This window comes from Heteronotia binoei, chromosome 8 (assembly GCF_032191835.1).
Source record: "Heteronotia binoei isolate CCM8104 ecotype False Entrance Well chromosome 8, APGP_CSIRO_Hbin_v1, whole genome shotgun sequence".
Taxonomy (NCBI): Eukaryota; Metazoa; Chordata; class Lepidosauria; order Squamata; family Gekkonidae; genus Heteronotia; species Heteronotia binoei.
Window position 1 is genome coordinate 112,796,145 of NC_083230.1, and position 17,009 is coordinate 112,813,153.

General features: G+C 48.2%; 1 protein-coding gene across 4 annotated transcripts in view; it reads left to right on the plus strand.

The window, feature by feature from the left end:
* Window positions 1–17,009, plus strand: part of SOX5 (SRY-box transcription factor 5) — an 871,788-nt gene that overhangs the window by 712,887 nt on the left and 141,892 nt on the right. For all 4 annotated transcript variants that reach the window (XM_060245898.1, XM_060245895.1, XM_060245896.1 and 1 more), the window contains one exon: window positions 1,401–1,547. In XM_060245898.1, coding sequence (XP_060101881.1) covers window positions 1,401–1,547 — 147 coding nt within the window. The remainder of the gene's footprint in view (window positions 1–1,400; window positions 1,548–17,009) is intronic.

Here is a 17,009-nt window from a genome sequence, read left to right on the forward strand (position 1 = left end):
GGTTGCAGGCTTGGCTTCAAGAGGTGATTTAAAGAGAGAAATGCCTTCTCCAAGACAGCCAATGGGGGGAGGGAAACGGGACTTCAAAAGTCACACAATATGTGTGAAAGAGCCACATGTGGCTCACAAGCCCCAGATTGGCCACCCCTCCTCTAGGATATGTAAAATTGACCTCTAAGACTTATTACACTGAGGATTTATAGAGTGAGGTCCTGAGTTATAGCAGCAGCTTCAATAGTTTAGGATAGCCTGATCTTCTCAGAACTTGGAAGCTATTATGGGCTTGCCCTGGTTAGTACTTGGTTGGGAGACCACCAAGGAAGTCCAAGGTAGCTATGCAGCAGAAAGGAAGAGTAAACCACCTCTGTTCCTCTCTTGCTTTGAAAACCGCTTGAGTGATCACCGTCCGTTCCGACTTGAAGTCAAACAAATCATCGTCGTTATTTTTATTAAGTTATATCAGATATCCTTACAAAATGTCGGTTAAATTTTTCTTCAAGTTAACCCCAGTAAGGGGTGCCTTAGAAAATGTAGGTGTCCTCGCAAGGAGAAAACAAAAGTCAGCAGTTGAATGTGATACCAAGAACCAAATGTGGGGAAATGAGTAGAAGAAATCGATCCATGAACAAATCTACTGCTGTTTTTTGTTTTTCTTTTCTTTTTAATTGTGAACAGTCCCGAGAGGGGGCGGGATATATGAGCGGCTTTTAAATAGTTTGTCCACAACCTGTAGGAATTCTTCCACATATAAATTGGGGGCACCACAGCCGACTGGAATCTGTGGGTGATACATTCAGGGATCTTCCATCATCATATCTAGTTTGGATCCTAGTTTGTGAGACTAGTCGTAGGGCAGACAAAGTGTGCGTGTGTGTCTTTTATAAATGAGTCTTTCCTCACCACTGCAGAATATGATCCTCTAGCCCAAATTTGTTCTTCTATGAAGCCCTCAAAGAAACAGGAAGCCATATCCTCTTTTGAATATAAGAACATAAGAGAAGCCAGGTTGGATCAGGCCAGTGGTCCATCCAGTCCAATATTCTATATCACACAGTGGCCAAAAAGAACCCAGGTGCCATGAGGAGGTCCATCAACAGGGCCAGGATACTAGAAGCCCTTCTGCTGTTGCCTCTCCCAAGCACCAAGAATACAGAGCATCACTGCCCAAGATAGAGTTCCAACAATACGCTGTGGCTAATAGCCACAGATGGACCTCTGCTCTCTTTTGCACTTAGTCGACATACTGCTGAATTGGTGGATTTGCCTCCAGGGCACAGATCCCTCTGAGATTGCCTCCTGGGAGGAGCCAGCACTGGGGGGAGGAGCTTCTTCCAACGAGCATTGGTTCTGTGCGCTGATGAACTTCTTCATCCTTTCCTTCCTCCTCTTGTATTTTGTAGCAGTTGTATGCTGCCCAGCTCGCAGCGATGCAAGTATCCCCAGGAGGAAAAATGCCCGGCATCCCCCAAAGCAACATTGGTGCTGCAGTATCGCCAACCAGCATCCATACAGACAAGAGCACAACCAGCCCTCCGCCCAAAAGCAAGGTAATGTCAGATATAACTCTTGGTCTTTCTCGATGTCAAGAGAGAATGTGGGTTGCAATACTTCCTCTAAACTGTGCATGCGATACGTCCTCTAAGCTGTGGAGTCTCGTGATCAAAACTTTGTGTGCTACGGGCATTAAAGTTGTAAGCTGCTGCATAAATTAATTTGCTCTTGGGCCATTTTCCCTGAGCTAAGACCAAAAATGTGTGAGCCAAAGGCTTAAAAACTGAGATAGCTCTCACTAACTCAACTTAGAGGGAATACTGCTTGCGTTTGATCTGTATAACTTATAGCGGCTGTACCATGTAAGTGCTACAGTTGAGACCTCCTCTGTTGCGTCTAATTCGCCGGCCAGCTCTCCCTATTTCTATGGTCAGCTGACCTGGCCATGGGGCCATGCGTCTGTAATCTTGCAGCTGGGCTACTGTAACGTACTCCATGTAGGGCCATCCAATGGTAGCCTGGAGTTAGATCAGGGGTGGCCAAACTTGCATAACATAAGAGCCACACGGAATAAATGCCAGATGTTTGAGAGCCGCAAAACATGAACATCAGACTTTTGAGAGCAGCAAGACAGGAAGTTGCAAGACAGGAAGGAAGGGGGGGGGAGAGAGGTGGAAAGAAAGCAACTTTATATGCATTCTCCAAGCTGCCAGCTGTTTTGACTTGGATAAGTGATTTAAAGAAACAGATGCCTTCTCCAAGCCAGCCTATGGGGGCAGTGGGGGTTCAAGAGCCACACAATGTGTGTGAAAGAGCCACAGTTTGGCCACCCCTGAGTTAGATGGTGAGCCCATATTATGCCTGTATTGAAGATGCTGATTGTTCATGTCCATATTCAGTTCTGGGTGCCAGCTCTTACCATTTAGGCCCTTCAAGAACTGCAGCCCACATATCTAAGGACCATCTCTCCCCATATGAACCAGTAGACCAGTTAGAACTAGTCCAACCTCCTGCTTGATGCAGGATCCGCCCAGGGCATCCCTGACAAGTATTCGTCCAGCTCCTGCATGAAGACTGCCAGTGAGGGGGAGCTCGCCACCTCCCTTGGCTAGCCAATTCGACTGAAAATTTTTCTTGCTTTTAAAATATTCCTAGTATCCCTCTACCTGCTGTTATTTGTTGTGCTCCTCCCTCTGGGAAGGTATGATAGCCTTCTGCCTGGAACAGTGCCTTCTTGGTGGTAGCCCCACTGTTGTGGAAAGCCTTCCCAAATGAAGAAACCAAAGCTGATTCAGCACTGACTTTCTGAAAGAAATGTAAAGCCAGGGGTGGAATCCTAGCGGGAGCTCCTTTGCATATTAGGCCACACCCCTCTGATGTAGCCAGTCCTCCAAGAGCTTACAAAAAAAGAGCTTTGTAAGCTCTTGGAGAATTGGCTACATCAGGGGTGTGTACCCAAATGTGCAAAGGAGCTCCTGCTAGAATTCCACCCCTGTGTAAAACCATGCAAGTTTCCCATGGATGTTGGGTAGATTGCAGGAGAACTGTTCCAGTAGTTTGGATTTGGAGAGATTATGCATTAAAAAGTGTTTTATACTGAGATTAGCTGTTTTTTCTGTTTCACTGTATTCTGTTGTGAACAACTGCAAACCATTTTAGGGGGAAAGAAAAATACAAATGTTTTAAACGAAAGCATGTGGTTAATAACATTCATAATAATGACCTGTAAGCATTCTTGTCTTGGAAGGTGCATCACTTAGATGTCTGATAATGGGAATGGCCATTTAATTTGATGTATGCATTTGATGTGTGTATCCAAAGGAACAGCAAAGCTCAGTTTTGTATATTATCCTTTGAATTCTATTGGTGGGGATGGTGCTTTTGATAATGATAAACAGTAGTTCTAATAGCTGCCATCGCCAAGCGTAAATGGTTCTCCTATGCTGTCAAAACAAATCACTCTGTAACATAAGAACATAAATGAAGCCATGTTGGATCAGGCCAATAGTCAAATCCATCAGGAGGTCCACTAGAGGGCCAGGACATTAGAAGCCCTCCCACAGTTGCCCTCCCAAACACTAAGAATACAGAGCATCACTGCCCCAGACAGAGAGTTCCATCTATACCTTGTGGCTAATAGCCACTGATAGACCTCTGCTCCAGATGTTTTTATCCAATCCCTTCTTGAAGCTGTCCATTCTTGCAGCAGCCGCCACCTCCTGTGGCAGTGAATTCCATGTGTTCATCACCCTTTGGGTGAAGGACTTCCTTTTATCCGTACTAACCCGCCTGCTCAGCAATTTCATTGAGTGTCTTTTTTGGACACAATTATCCCGCCGGAAGCTGGGTTCAGGGAGCCGGCTCCAAGTCGACTCAGCCTTCCATCCTTCCTAGGTTGGGAAAATGAGTACCCAGTTTGCTGGGGGGGGGGGGGGGAGTGTAGATGACTGGGGAAGGCAATGGCAAACCACCCCATAAAAAATCTTCCGTGAAAACGTCGTGAAAGCAACGTCACCCCAGAGCTGGAAACTACTGGTGCTTGCACAGGGGACTACCCTTACCTTTTGTATTAGGATGAATGTACCTTTGGACATGCTGACAATGGAGAGCCATAACCATCCTGCAAACCTGGACTTAGGTTTATCATACCGGAGAGTGTGATATCTAAGCCTGTTTGAACCCCCAGAGCTTCTCAAATCTGATATTTGTCAGTATCCGCCTGTCCTTTGTTCTGTCTGTGCTCAGAAAGCTCAGAAAGTACTGAGAATTCGGCATCTAAACGACTGTATTCGGTGCTGTAGTTGGGTGCACTCTTGGTTCAGCAGTGACAGAAACAACGATGGAAATCACGTTCCCTTCTCTCCATCCGATGTCCTCTAGCACGCTGTCTGTGCTCTTCTTTCGCGTCGCAGTGGGTTCCTTGAAGTGACAGCGGCGCCTCGTATTTTTAGCCTAACGGTAGACAAGAGACCCAGATTAAAAATAGACGTTGCAAATGAATAATACCCACTGAATGTTCAATTACCTATAGGTCCCTGGGCCAGAAGTGATGGATCTGAGGACAGATGCCGTTGTGATAACAGCATCAGATTTAAGGGCTGCAGTCAGAGGGACTGACAGGGATCGTTGCTTCCCTGCCGTGAGTGACCCTTCGTTGGTGGAAAGAAATATTATCAGATCCACTGAGCTCATCTTAGCCTGGGACCAGAACTCCTGCTTCGATGGCCATCTCCTTTAGGCAGGGAACGGACAGAACCTCCACAGCTGAATTGCATGGAAGCTTGTGTCTCATCCCCCTCCATGGTACCCTTCACATCTTATCTGTGGGATGTAGAGCTTCCAGGCTTAATAACCTGGAAAGCACCTTTCCAAAAAGAGAACGGCGGTAGAGAGAGAAGGAGCCATCATGGAAGCAAGAGAAACTTAGCCTCCAGGTGGGGATCCCCTGGAATTACAGCTCAGCTACAAAGATCGGTTGCCATGGAGAAAATGACTGGTTTGGAGGGTGGAGTCCTTGGCATTGCACCCCAGTGAGGTCCTGCCACCCCAGGCTCCATCCCCAAATCTCCAGGAGTTCCCCAACCTGGACCTGGCAGCTGTAACCCTCATCCCCCACCTGTGGCCAGGAGGGACCTGCCAATACTAATGGAGGAAGAAGACACTGGATTTCTATCTGATGAAGTGGGCCCCTTTAAACATTGAGCAATACGTTAAAAATGTTAATGACCTTTTAGTAGCTTGGAGACAGAACAGAAGTCCCAATATTATTACTGTAATCGACTAAAATTTACGTCGTATTACTATTTTAATGAAAAACAATTAATAACATTTCTTTCGGGAAAGTTTTAATTGTACCTTTTCCCCACTAATGTAGATTGTGTTCAAGTTTTGGGCACCACATTTTAAGAAGGATATAGACAAGCTGGGACAGGTCCAGAGGAGGGCGGCAAAGATGGTGAGGGGTCTGGAGACCATGTCCTATGAGGAAAGGTTGAAGGAGCTGGGCATGTTTAGCCTGGAGAGGAGGCGGCTTAGAGGTGATATGATCACCATCTTCAAGTACTTAAGGCCTGTCCTATAGAGGATGGGGTGGAATTGTTTTCTGTGGCCCCGGAAGGTAGGACCAGAACCAATGAGTTGAAATTAAATCAAAAGAGTTTCCAGCTCAACATTAGGAAGAACTTCCTGACCGTGAGAGCAGTTCCTCAGTGGAACAGGCTTCCTCGGGAGGTGGTGGGCTCTCCTTCCTTGGCGGTTTTTAAACAGAGGCTGGATGGCCATCTGACAGCAATGAAGATCCTGTGAATTTAAGGGGAGGTGTTTGTGAGTTTCCTGCATTGTGCAGGGTGTTGGACTAGATGACCCTGGAGATCCCTTCCAACTCTATGATTCTATGATTTTTAATATTTTATTTATTTCTTATCAAAATTAAATGATAGCCTCATTGTTGTGGGTGGGCCCCCTTTGTCTTCTGGTAACCAATATTTTCAGACCCAGTCCGCCACTGGCAGCCACCAGTGGGAAATGTTGGGGAAGACTGCCAGATCCATGTTTGGAAACTCCTAGACATTTGAGGATGGAGACTTCAGCGGGGTACAGTGCCATGGAGTCCACCCTCCAAAGCATCCATTTTCTCTAGGGCGAACTGATCTCTGCAGTCTGGACATGAGCTGTAATTCCAGGGGATCTCCAGGTCCCACCTGGAAGCTGGCATCCCTAACTCCTAAACAACATTGCAACGATTTTTGAGCAAATCGAGGGTACTTTCTGGGGCTCAGAGGCTTCTCTGTTTTTCCTGCTTTCTGTGAATACCCATTAGTGTGATAAAACAGCCATCACATGTCCATTGGAAACTATCTGCATCCATCCATTGGTCGACTGAGCACAGTTTGTCTGGTCTGAGTGGTCACGTCTCTCCAGGGTTTCATGGAGAGAAAGATTCTTCCTGACACCTGCAACATGGGATAGGGGTGGGGGATTATGTCCTTCTAACCTGCAGGTCTTGCAAGTAAATTATTTTAATTTGGATTGATTTACGACAACTATACTGCCAGAGGTCCCTTCAGTTGAGGTTCTGGTTGATTAATATCTGATTATATATCTGTGTTAAACTAAATGATGTTAGCAGGCTGACAGCGTAGAATCGCGATTATAGTGATGTTCTTTTGGGCTTGAATCATAGCAGGATGTGCCGGTTACAAGGATGGGCTACAACCGGGGAGATGTGTGTTGAAATCTGTACTTTGCCATGAAGATCATGAGCTATCCATTGGTCAGTCTAGCCTACCTCACAAGGTTGTTGTAAGAATCAGATGAGGAAATACCAAATATTTGGGGAGGTTGTGTTTGTGTTTCTGTGCAGCCCCGTGGCGCAGAGTGGTAAAGCTGCAGCACTGCAGTCCGAGCTCTCTGCTCACAACCTGAGTTTGATCCCGGCAGAAGCTGGGTTCAGGTAGCTGGCTTGAGGTTGACTCAGCTTCCATCCTTCCGAGGTCAGTAAAACGAGTTCCCAGCTTGCTTGGGGGGAAAGTGTAGATGACTGGGGAAGGCAAGGGCAAACCACCCAGTCACAAAAAGTCTGCCAAGAAAACATTGTGATGCAACTTCACCCCAGAGTTGGAAACGACTGGTGCTTGCACAGGGGACTACCTTTACTTTTATGCATGCCTGGAAGGGGAGGGACGGTGGCTCAGTGGTAGAGCATCTGCTTGGTAAGCAGAAAGTCCCAGGTTCAATCCCTGGCATCTCCAACTGAAAAGGGTCCAGGCAAATAGGCATGAAAAACCTCAGCTTGAGACCCTGGAGAGCTGCTGCCAGTCTGAGTAGACAATACTGACTTTGATGAACCGAGGGTCTGATTTAGTATAAGGCAGCTTCATGTGTTCACGTGTGTTCAAGTCGTGGTGATTTCTGGCGACCCTCACTGGGGCATGAAGGACATTCAGAGAAATCGCTTAATGCAGCCTGCCTCTGCCTCCCACTCCTGGTATTCCAAAGATGTCCCCCTTCCAAGGACTTCCCAGTGTCAGCCCTGCTTAGCTTTCGAGACCTGATGAGATCGGGCTTGCCTGGGCTATCTGGGTCATGGCCCCTGGATACCGTTTTGAGTTCCTCTGAGGAAGGGCGGGATGAAGAACGAAAACTGCGGAGTAAAATCCCCAGACAGACCACAAAGGTCATTGGGTGACTTTGGACCACTTGCTGTCCTTCAGCCTAACCTACTTCATAGGATTGTTACAATAATGAAAGGGATAATCCGCTCTATGTATGCTGCCGAGAGCCTTAGAGACAGGGTAGAATGTAAATGTGGCCTGAATAAGCAACTTTGCGTCTCCATTTGTAGGCACTTCCCTGGTAGGACAAAAAGTGATTATGGAAACAAGCAACCTCACCCCCCTCCCCCGCCCCTCAAAATATTTTATTGACTTCTTTCTCAAGTTCAGAAAGCAGCAAAAAAGTTATCAGTCACTGTCTTGGAGCTAGGGTTACGAGGCCGCTGCTGAGGATGGGAAATCCCCGTCCCCCAGGGGCCACTCCCTGCCGACCAGGGGTGGAATTCTAGCAGGAGCTCCTTTGCATATTAGGCCACGCATCCCCTGATGTAGCCAATCCTCCTGGAGCTTACAGCAGGCCCTGTACGAAGAGCCCTGTAAGGAATTCTAGCAGGAGCTCCTTTGCCTATTAGGCCACACACCCCTGATGTAGCCAATCCTCCTGGAGCTTACAGCAGGCCCTGTATGAAGAGCCCTGTTAGGAATTCTAGCAGGAGCTCCTTTGCATATTAGGCCACACACCCCTGATGTAGCCAATCCTCCTGGAGCTTACAGCAGGCCCTGTACGAAGAGCCCTTTAAGGAATTCTAGCAGGACCTCCTTTGCATATGAGGCCACACATCCCCTGATGTAGCCAATCCTCCAAGAGCTTACAGTAGACCCTGCACTAAGAGCCCTGTAAGCTCTTGGAGGATTGACTACATCAGAGGGAAAATGGCTCCAATGTGGGGGAGATGTCAGCAGCATCCCAGCGTGCTGATGTCACTCCCTATGTGCTTGGAAGTGACATCAGCACGTTGCTGGTGGATGCCAGAGATGTCCTGGCATTTTGGAAAAATTCTATGATGAAACTGGAGCAAAGCTGGAGCATTACTGGTAGGTGGTGATGTAACTTCTAGTGTCCACAGGAAATGACATCAGCAATGTCAGTGCATTGTCAGCAAGGGTACTCAGCAACTGGTCAGTCTGCCTGCAGCCTACTGGTTCGGGGGGGGGGGAGATCCAAAGCCTACCCCCCCTCTCTCTCACACACACACACATGCACACACATACACACCAGTTATTTGCACAGCCAAACAAGGGTTCTCCCCCACCCCCCTCTGTACAGTTTACGAGGAGTTTCCTGTAAGCCTTCAGCAGCTTGTTAAAGGGGGTTCTTGCGTCTGAAAACCCCAGAGCTGATTTTATAGCTCAGTCTAGCACTTGCAGCAATACCTGTTGGGTCTTTCCATGTTTATTTTGTAGCCCTCCTGGTAATTCAAAAGGCCTACCTGTCAGTAAATCTAATCCACTGGCAACTATGGCTTGAATCCTGTTCTCTGAGAGCCAGTTTGTTGTAGTGCTTAAGTGCGCAGACTCTTATCTGGGAGAACTGGGTTTGATTCCCCACTCCTCTGCTTGCAGCTGCTGGAATGGCTTTGGGTCAGCCATAGCTCTTGTAGGGATCAAAACGACTGGAACCGGTGTGATCAATGGAAATAACAGAAAAACTACCAGAAGCAATGAAATTTACACAGAAACATGTATAAATAGAGACATGTTGAAAAAATTGAGCTGAGGGTGGGTTTGCATCAACAATTCTGTATTAGGAAAGATTAGATTTGGATATATATATTTATGTTACGTTATTAATAACAGCTCCATGTAACGGGAGAAGGAGGGTGACAAAGTGATCGAAACCGTGAGGAGTCCTTTCATAAGCAGTTCCTTCCTTACTCTCTCCGCATCATCAGGAGTCGGGCACTGCGGAAAAAAGCGTTCACCCACAACTGAGTCTACTCGAAGGAAACCGATTTACAGGGCTACTGAAAGACTGTGTGGGAAAATACATATGTTGAAAGTTCAGAGTTCCTTAGTTTTGTTTTGTTTAAGTTTCATCTAAGCTTACACTTATACACGTTTCCATGTAAATTTCATTGCCTCCAGTGATTTTTTCTGTTGTTTCCGTAGCTCTTGTAGGAGCTGTCCTTGAAAGGGCAGCAATGTAAGAGCTCTCTCAGCCCCACCCACTTCACAGGGTGTCTGTTCTGAAGAGAGGGGGGAAGGTAAAGGAGATTGTGACCGTTCTGAGACTCTGAGATTCAGAGTATAGGAAAGGAAAGGTCCCCTGTGCAAGCACCAGTCGTTTCCAACTCTGGAGTGACGTTGCTTTCACAACGTTTTCACGGCAGACTTTTTACGGGATGATTTGCCATTGCCTTCCCCAGTCATCTACACTCCCCCCCCCCCCAGCAAGCTGGGGACTCATTTTACTGACCTCGGAAGGATGGAAGGCTGAGTCAACCTTGAGCCGGCTACCTGAAAACCCAGCTTCCGCCAGGGATCGAACTCAGGTCGTGAGCAGAGTTTAGGACTGCAGTACTGCAGCTTTAACACTCTGCGCCACTGGGCTCTTATAAGTATAGGGCAGGATATAAATCCAATATCTTCTTCTTCCTTCTGTCTTTTACTTTAAAAAAAAGGTGCTTTTCTTAGGTGGTTCAGGCCTTTGGCACACGGTTCTGCAAAAGGACACAGAATTTATTCACAAATTGAAAGCGGAGCAGGATGGGGGGGGCAAAGCGGTCCCAAGGATATCTATGTGTGCGATGGAAGTGGGGAGGATGATCCGAAAGGCTGTAAAATTGTGCAGCGTGATCCTTCTGATGCCTGCTGTTTTCAATCTGCTGCGTGCCAGTTGGAGTCTCAGAGAGAGAGGCTGGAAGGGGGAGGTGGCGGCGGCGGCCAAGGAAACAGATAATGCTGAGAAATGATGGAGCGGCTGTGACCTCCCAGCTCAAGCTGGAAATCCAAGACATTGATTTCACTTAGCATTCCTGCTGAGAAATCCGGCAGAGTTCAGTTGTAATAAAAGAACAAGATTCTGTTCTAATGGTAATGGCATATGACAGACATATCACTTTGTCTGTCCTCTGCAACACAGAGAGGGAGAGAGGAGAAGGAGGGAGGGAGGGAGCCCACACGGAGATAGGTCACCTGATCCGCCTGTGGAGTTGGGTGGCAGCGACGGGAGTGCTGAGTTTTGATCTGGAACATGGCCACTCAGTGGTTGAAGAAGAAGAAGAAGAAGATATTGGATTTATATCCTGCCCTCCACTCTGAAGAGTCTCAGAGCGGCTCACAATCTCCTTTACCTCCCCCCCCCACAACAGACACCCTGTGAGGTAGATGAAGATATTGGATTTATATCCCGCTCTCCACTCCGAAGAGTCTCAGAGCAGCTCACAATCTCCTTTACCTTCCTCCCCCACAACAGGCACCCTGTGAGGCAGATGAAGATACTGGATTTATATCCCGCCCTCCACTCCAAAGAGTCTCAGAGCGGCTCACAATCTCCTTTACTTCCCCACCACCACCACAACAGACACCCTGTGAGGTAGATGAAGATATTGGATTTATATCCCGCTCTCCACTCTGAAGAGTCTCAGAGCAGCTCACAATCTCCTTTACCTTCCCCCCGCCTCCCCCACAACAGACACCCTGTGAGGTAGATGAAGATATTGGATTTATATCCCGCCCTCCACTCCGAGGAGTCTCAGAGCGGCTCACAATCTCTTTTACCTTCCTCTCCCACAACAGAAACCCTGTGAGGTAGATGAAGATATTGGATTTATATCCTGCCCTCCACTCCGAAGAGTCTCAGAGCGGCTCACAATCTCCTTTATCTCCCTCCCTCACAACAGACACCCTGTGAAGTGGGTGGGGCTGAGAGGGCTCTCACAGCAGCTGCCCTTTCAAGGACAACCTCTGCCAGAGCTATAGCTGACCCAAGGCCATGCCAGCAGGTGCAAGTGGAGGAGTGGGGAATCAAACCTGGTTCTCTCAGATAAGAGTCCGCACACTTCACCACTACACCAAACTGAGAGCAGGGCTTTTTTTGTAGCAGGAACTCCTTTGCATCTTAGGCCACACACCCCTGATGCAGCCAATCCTGCCAGAGCTTACAGTGGGCCCTGTACTAAGAGCCCTGTAAGATAGTGGAGGATTGGCTACATCAGGGATGTGTGGCCTAAGATGCAAAGGTGTTCCTGCTGCAATAAAGGCCTGGTTGAGAGCACAGTGTGATCTGAGGGAACCTTTTCCTGGGGTCACTGATGATAATTAAATGGAGCCTTCGAAAAGGGCCCAGAAGAAAATGGGGGTCACTCCCGACAGAAAGGGGCAACAGAATTGGTCTCCATAGGGAATAATGGAGTGCCCAGCAGCCATTTCCCTCCCCCACTTTCTAATGACGCTGAAGCCGGGGGAGGTCCTCCAAACCGGGGGATCCCCTGCCCCCACCTGGGGATTAAAATACAATAGAGATAATCACGGAATAGGATGAGAACCCAAAGAAAAACCGTGACAATTAACAAATACAATCAAAAATATACTTGTAATTATTAATTTGAAACTCCAAGTATAGAATTGTCATCCATTTCAATAATTAATATTATAAGATAAGTACATATAATTCATTTACAAAACGCATCTAAGCACAGTTACATCATCACAGTTCAAAGTGCTTAGTGCTACAAAGGAGCCTGTGCAGATTTTTCTTCCAAAAAGAATGTATCTGAAGCTTCCCCGGTGGAATCTTCAGATACATTCCTTTTGGAAGAGAAATCTGTGCTTAGATGCGTTTTGCAAATGAATTATATGCACTTACCTTATAATATTAATTGTTGAAATGGATCGTGACAATCCTGTACTTTGAAGTTTCATATTAATAATTACAAGTATATTTTTGATTGTATTCGTTAATTGTCACGGTTTTTCTTTGGGTTCCCACCTGGGAATTGGCAACCCTACCTTAGGCAGGGAAAACCCACTGGCAGCAAAGGATTCCCCACCCCCTGTAGGGATGCCTGCTTCCAGGGGGGACCAGAGTATTCCCCAGAATTACACCTCATCTCCAGACTACAGAGATCAGTTCACCTGGGGAAAATGGCGGCTTTGGAGGGTGGACTCTGTGGCATTTTACCCCATGAGGTCCCTCTTCTTCCCAGGCGCCATCCCCAAATCTCCAGGAATTTCCCAAATTTACTCTGACAACTCTACCCCTCCCCTCTTCTTCCAGTTCGGTGTAGTGGTGAAGTGCCCGGACTCTCATCTGGGAGAGCCGGGTTTGATTCCTCACTCCTCCACTTGCAGATGCTGGAATGGCCTTGGGTCAGCCATAGCTCTGGCAGAGGTTGTCCTTGAAAGGGCAGCTTCTGGGAGAGCCCTCTCAGCCCCACCCACCTCACAGGGTGTTTGTTGTGGGGGAGGAAGATAAAGAAGATTGTGAGCCTCTTTGAGACTCTTGAGTGGAGGGTGGAATATAAATCCAGTGTCATCGTCTTCTTCTTCTGGCTAGTCTGCAAAGCAGACCGTTCTCCTCACAGACATCTACTGACAGCTCAAGTGTCTTGTCTGAAATCTTGCTGAATGTCCTCTTCCACTTTCCCTTATAAATTTGTCAAGGGGGAAAAAAAAAACCCTTTGTGATCCCTAAAGGAAGAGGAAGACTTTGTAAAGCCACACTAGGCCAGCTATGCATCCTGGATCTGTTCATTCCCTCCCCCCCCCCCCACCCGTCAGATGACCTTCAAGAAGCTGTTGTTTTGCCGAAGCCCCATCTGCAGGCCTGTATTTATACTGGCTCCAGATCGGGAAAACTCACTCAAGTCTTCCTAGGGAGGGAGGTGGTTCCACCTGAGGCTACCGCTTTCCGGCAAGGATTCTTCAAAGTCAGCCGCTGCGGCAGATGGGACGGTGGCTGGCCTCCGGAGCGCCGAGAGTCGTCGTCGTGAAACTGCCAAGGATCATCCTTTGAATCTACGGAAAACTCGAGCGCAGCACCCCCCCACACACACACCCCAGCCCCTCAAGGACCTTGGCAGCTGCTCGCTTGGCAGAGGGTTTATCAGCGGCCCTCACCAGTTGTTTGAACGCTGGACTGGGCAGGACGGCTTGGCATCTGCCGCTGCTCTGCCTCTTCCAGCTGATGCGGCCCTCGGCGTTCAGTTTCGCTTTCCTGTCGGCTTGCGCCGGAGCCGTCGCAATGCCAGATAGCACGCCCCTGAGCTCTTGAGTCCTCAACGTGGTGCCCAGAGCGTCCTCAGTTACCCTCCCTGGCACCCTGTGAGGCAGATTAGGCTGGGCAGGGCTTTTCTTTTCCTAGCAGGAACTCCTTTGCGTATTAGGCCACACACCCCTGATGTAGCCAATCCCCCAAGAAGCCTGCTGGGTGACCTTGGGTCACTCACAGCTCAGTTTGGTGTAGCGATTAAGTGCATAAGAACTCCATAGATCTCGCATGAGTTGTCATTGAAAGGGCTGCTTCTGGGAGAGCTCTCTCAGGCCCATCTACCTCACAGGGTGTCTGTGGTGGGGGAGGAAGGTAAAGGAAATTGTAAGCCACTCTGAGACTCTGAGATTCAGAGTGGAGGAAAAGGAAAGGTTCCCTGTGCAAGCACCAGTCGTTTATGACTCTGGGGTGATGTTGCTTTCACAGCTTTTTCACGGCAGACTTTTTATGGGGTGGTTTGCCATTTTCCTTCCCCAGTCACCTATGCTTTCCCCCCAGCAAGCTGGGTACTCATTTTACTGACCTCGGAAGGATGGAAGGCTGAGTCAACCTCAAGCCGGCTACCTGAAAACCCAGCGTCCACTGGGAATCGAACTTAGGTCGTGAGCAGAGTTTAGGACTGCAGTACTGCAGCTTTAACACTCTGCATCACGGGGCTCTTCTTGGAATGGAGAGTGGGACATAAATTCAACTCCTCCTCCTCCTTCTTCTTCTTCCCAGAACTGTTCTCTCAGGAGCAGTTCTCTCAGAGTTCTCTCAAGCCCACCTATCTTACACGGTTTCAGTTGTGGGGAGAAGACGGGAAAGGTGATCGTAAGCCACTCTGAGACGCCATGTGAAGGGCAGGGTAAAAATCTCCATCTTCTATCCCAAATTTCATTAGTCTTTAAGGTGCTGCTGGACTCTTGCTCTTTTCTCCTTCCACAGACAGACTAACAGCTACTTCTCTTGAACTAAAATATGAATAGGCCCTTGCCGTCCAGTAAGAACGAATACACACATGCACACACAGAGGACTTTCTCATAGCAGGAACTCCTTAGCATATTAGGCGGTACCCCTCTTATGTAGCCAATCCCCCAAGAGCTTTATTGGGCTCTTCTTACAGGGCCTACTGTAAGCTCTTGGAGGATTGGCTACGTCAGGGGTGTGTGGCCTAATATGCAAAGGAGCTCTTGCTACAAAAAAAAAAAAAGCCCTTTGTGGCCCGACCTGGCAGACTCCCATAGCAGAGAGGGGAATTCTCCAAAATCCCAGTCTGACATTCTGACCAGTACATGCAGGACTTGCATGGAACTGGAGCATAGGAAAACAGGAAAGGATAGAAGAGGAGAAATGAACAGGAAGGGAAGAGTCAGGAAAGAATTCAGAGGGTTGTGGAGGAAGCCCATAAAAGCCTCTGCCTTTAGCTGGGGTTGGGGTTGGGCACAGAGTATGTATAGTCCTTTCCTTCACAATTCCCTCTTTCCACCAGTTACACCAGGGGTGTCGAACATGCAGTTTGGGGGCCGAATCAGGCCCCCATCGGGCCCCCAAACAACTGGCTGTCATCTGCTTTCTTCTCCCTATATCTTGCTCCATTCTGCATAACAACTTGCCTTACAAGGTTTGCTCAGTTGCACAACAGAGCTATTGAGCCAAGCTTTTTTTCCCTTCTGCTGGCTGAGACTCCCCTCTCCCCCAGTCCCCTGGGGAAGGAAGGAAAGAGCCAGAGCTTCCTCTGCCCAGCTCCCTGGATGCCACGGGAGAAATACAAAGAAAACACCTTTAAGGCCAACTAGTGCTAATGTTTTAAGCATGTTTTAAGTTTTTTAAAAATCTTTGATGGTGTTTGTCTGTGTCCTTTATAAAGTTTGTATCTCTGCTACCTAATCTTAAATAGGTACACGCATGGCCCAGCCCAACATGGCCTGGCCCAATAAGGTCTCATTTATGTCTGATCCGGCCCTCATAACAAGTGAGCTTGACATCCCTGAGCTGCACCCTCGTTCCTTTCCCCAATCAAGGGTTCCTTCACCTCCAGTTGCACATAGACTGAAGGGAACAGAGTGTGACTTTATTTTTTAAAAAACTGTATGTTCATGTGCGCGTGTGTGCACCTGGAAATCATGCAGCGCTTTCACACATTCCAAATAAAGCCCTTTCGATTCACTTTTAATGCACGTTGCAATCGGACTTTACTGGGTGCGGTCGAAAAATCCACTTGCAAAATGGTCCCTGAAGCGGATCGAAACTGCATCATGAAGCAGATGTAGAAGCGCCCATGGCGACCTCTGGTGACTGACCCCTAGTGGGAGCCTGGAGGATATTCAGGGAGGTGGCTGAATAAAGCCTGCCTCTGCCTCCGGGCTCTGGTATTCCAAGGTGGTCTCCCATCCAAGTACTTGCCAGAGCTGACCCTGCTGAGCTTCTTAACACGTAACGTGGCATCTTTGTGCTCGCCTTCGCTCTGTACGAGTTCGTAGCACAGGGATATACTTTTTTAGGCAGGTGTTTTGCTTCCCGTTGCCATCAACGACCTCCAGGTCATGCCTCTTAACAAAGAGCAAGAGAACAATGTCACAGCTGTGTTCTGCGGCCCGGCGTGAAATCTCCTGTCCTTTCCCTCGCAGCCTTACAGCAGGTGGCATTTATCCACCTGCTAACCGGGCCAAGACGACGGCCGTTTATCCTCCTCCTCGAGGTCTGCCTGGTCTCCGATGAGTTTCCTGCCGCAGCTCATGAACTCAGCTAAATGCCTCTCAGCGCTTGGCCAGGCACGGCTAAGCCGGGGCAAAACCAAGGCCAATTCAGTGTGAAATGTAGTGAGAAACCTCCCAATTCCTGGCTGCTTTCCTTTTAACCCCGTCGTGACCCTTTGTCCAAGTCACAGTCGTGTTCCCCATCCCCCCCCCCCCTTACACGGCAACCACTACAGCAAACAGATTGTCCAAATCAATTTTTGTGAAAGGCGCTGCAGAAGACTTGAAATTTGCAAGAAGGGAAATAAAATGTGATCCGGAGTGAGCTGCAAGCAGCTGGATGCCATAGGAGTCAAAACAGCCTCTTAAGCACTGCCTTAAATCTTAAAGGGAAATGAGACCTTATTCTCTCATTAGTTCCACTTTCTCTTTGACCACCATCTAGGCCAGGGGTGGCCAAACTGTGACTTGGGAACCACACATGGCTCTTTTTTTCCCATATTGTGCGGCTCTTG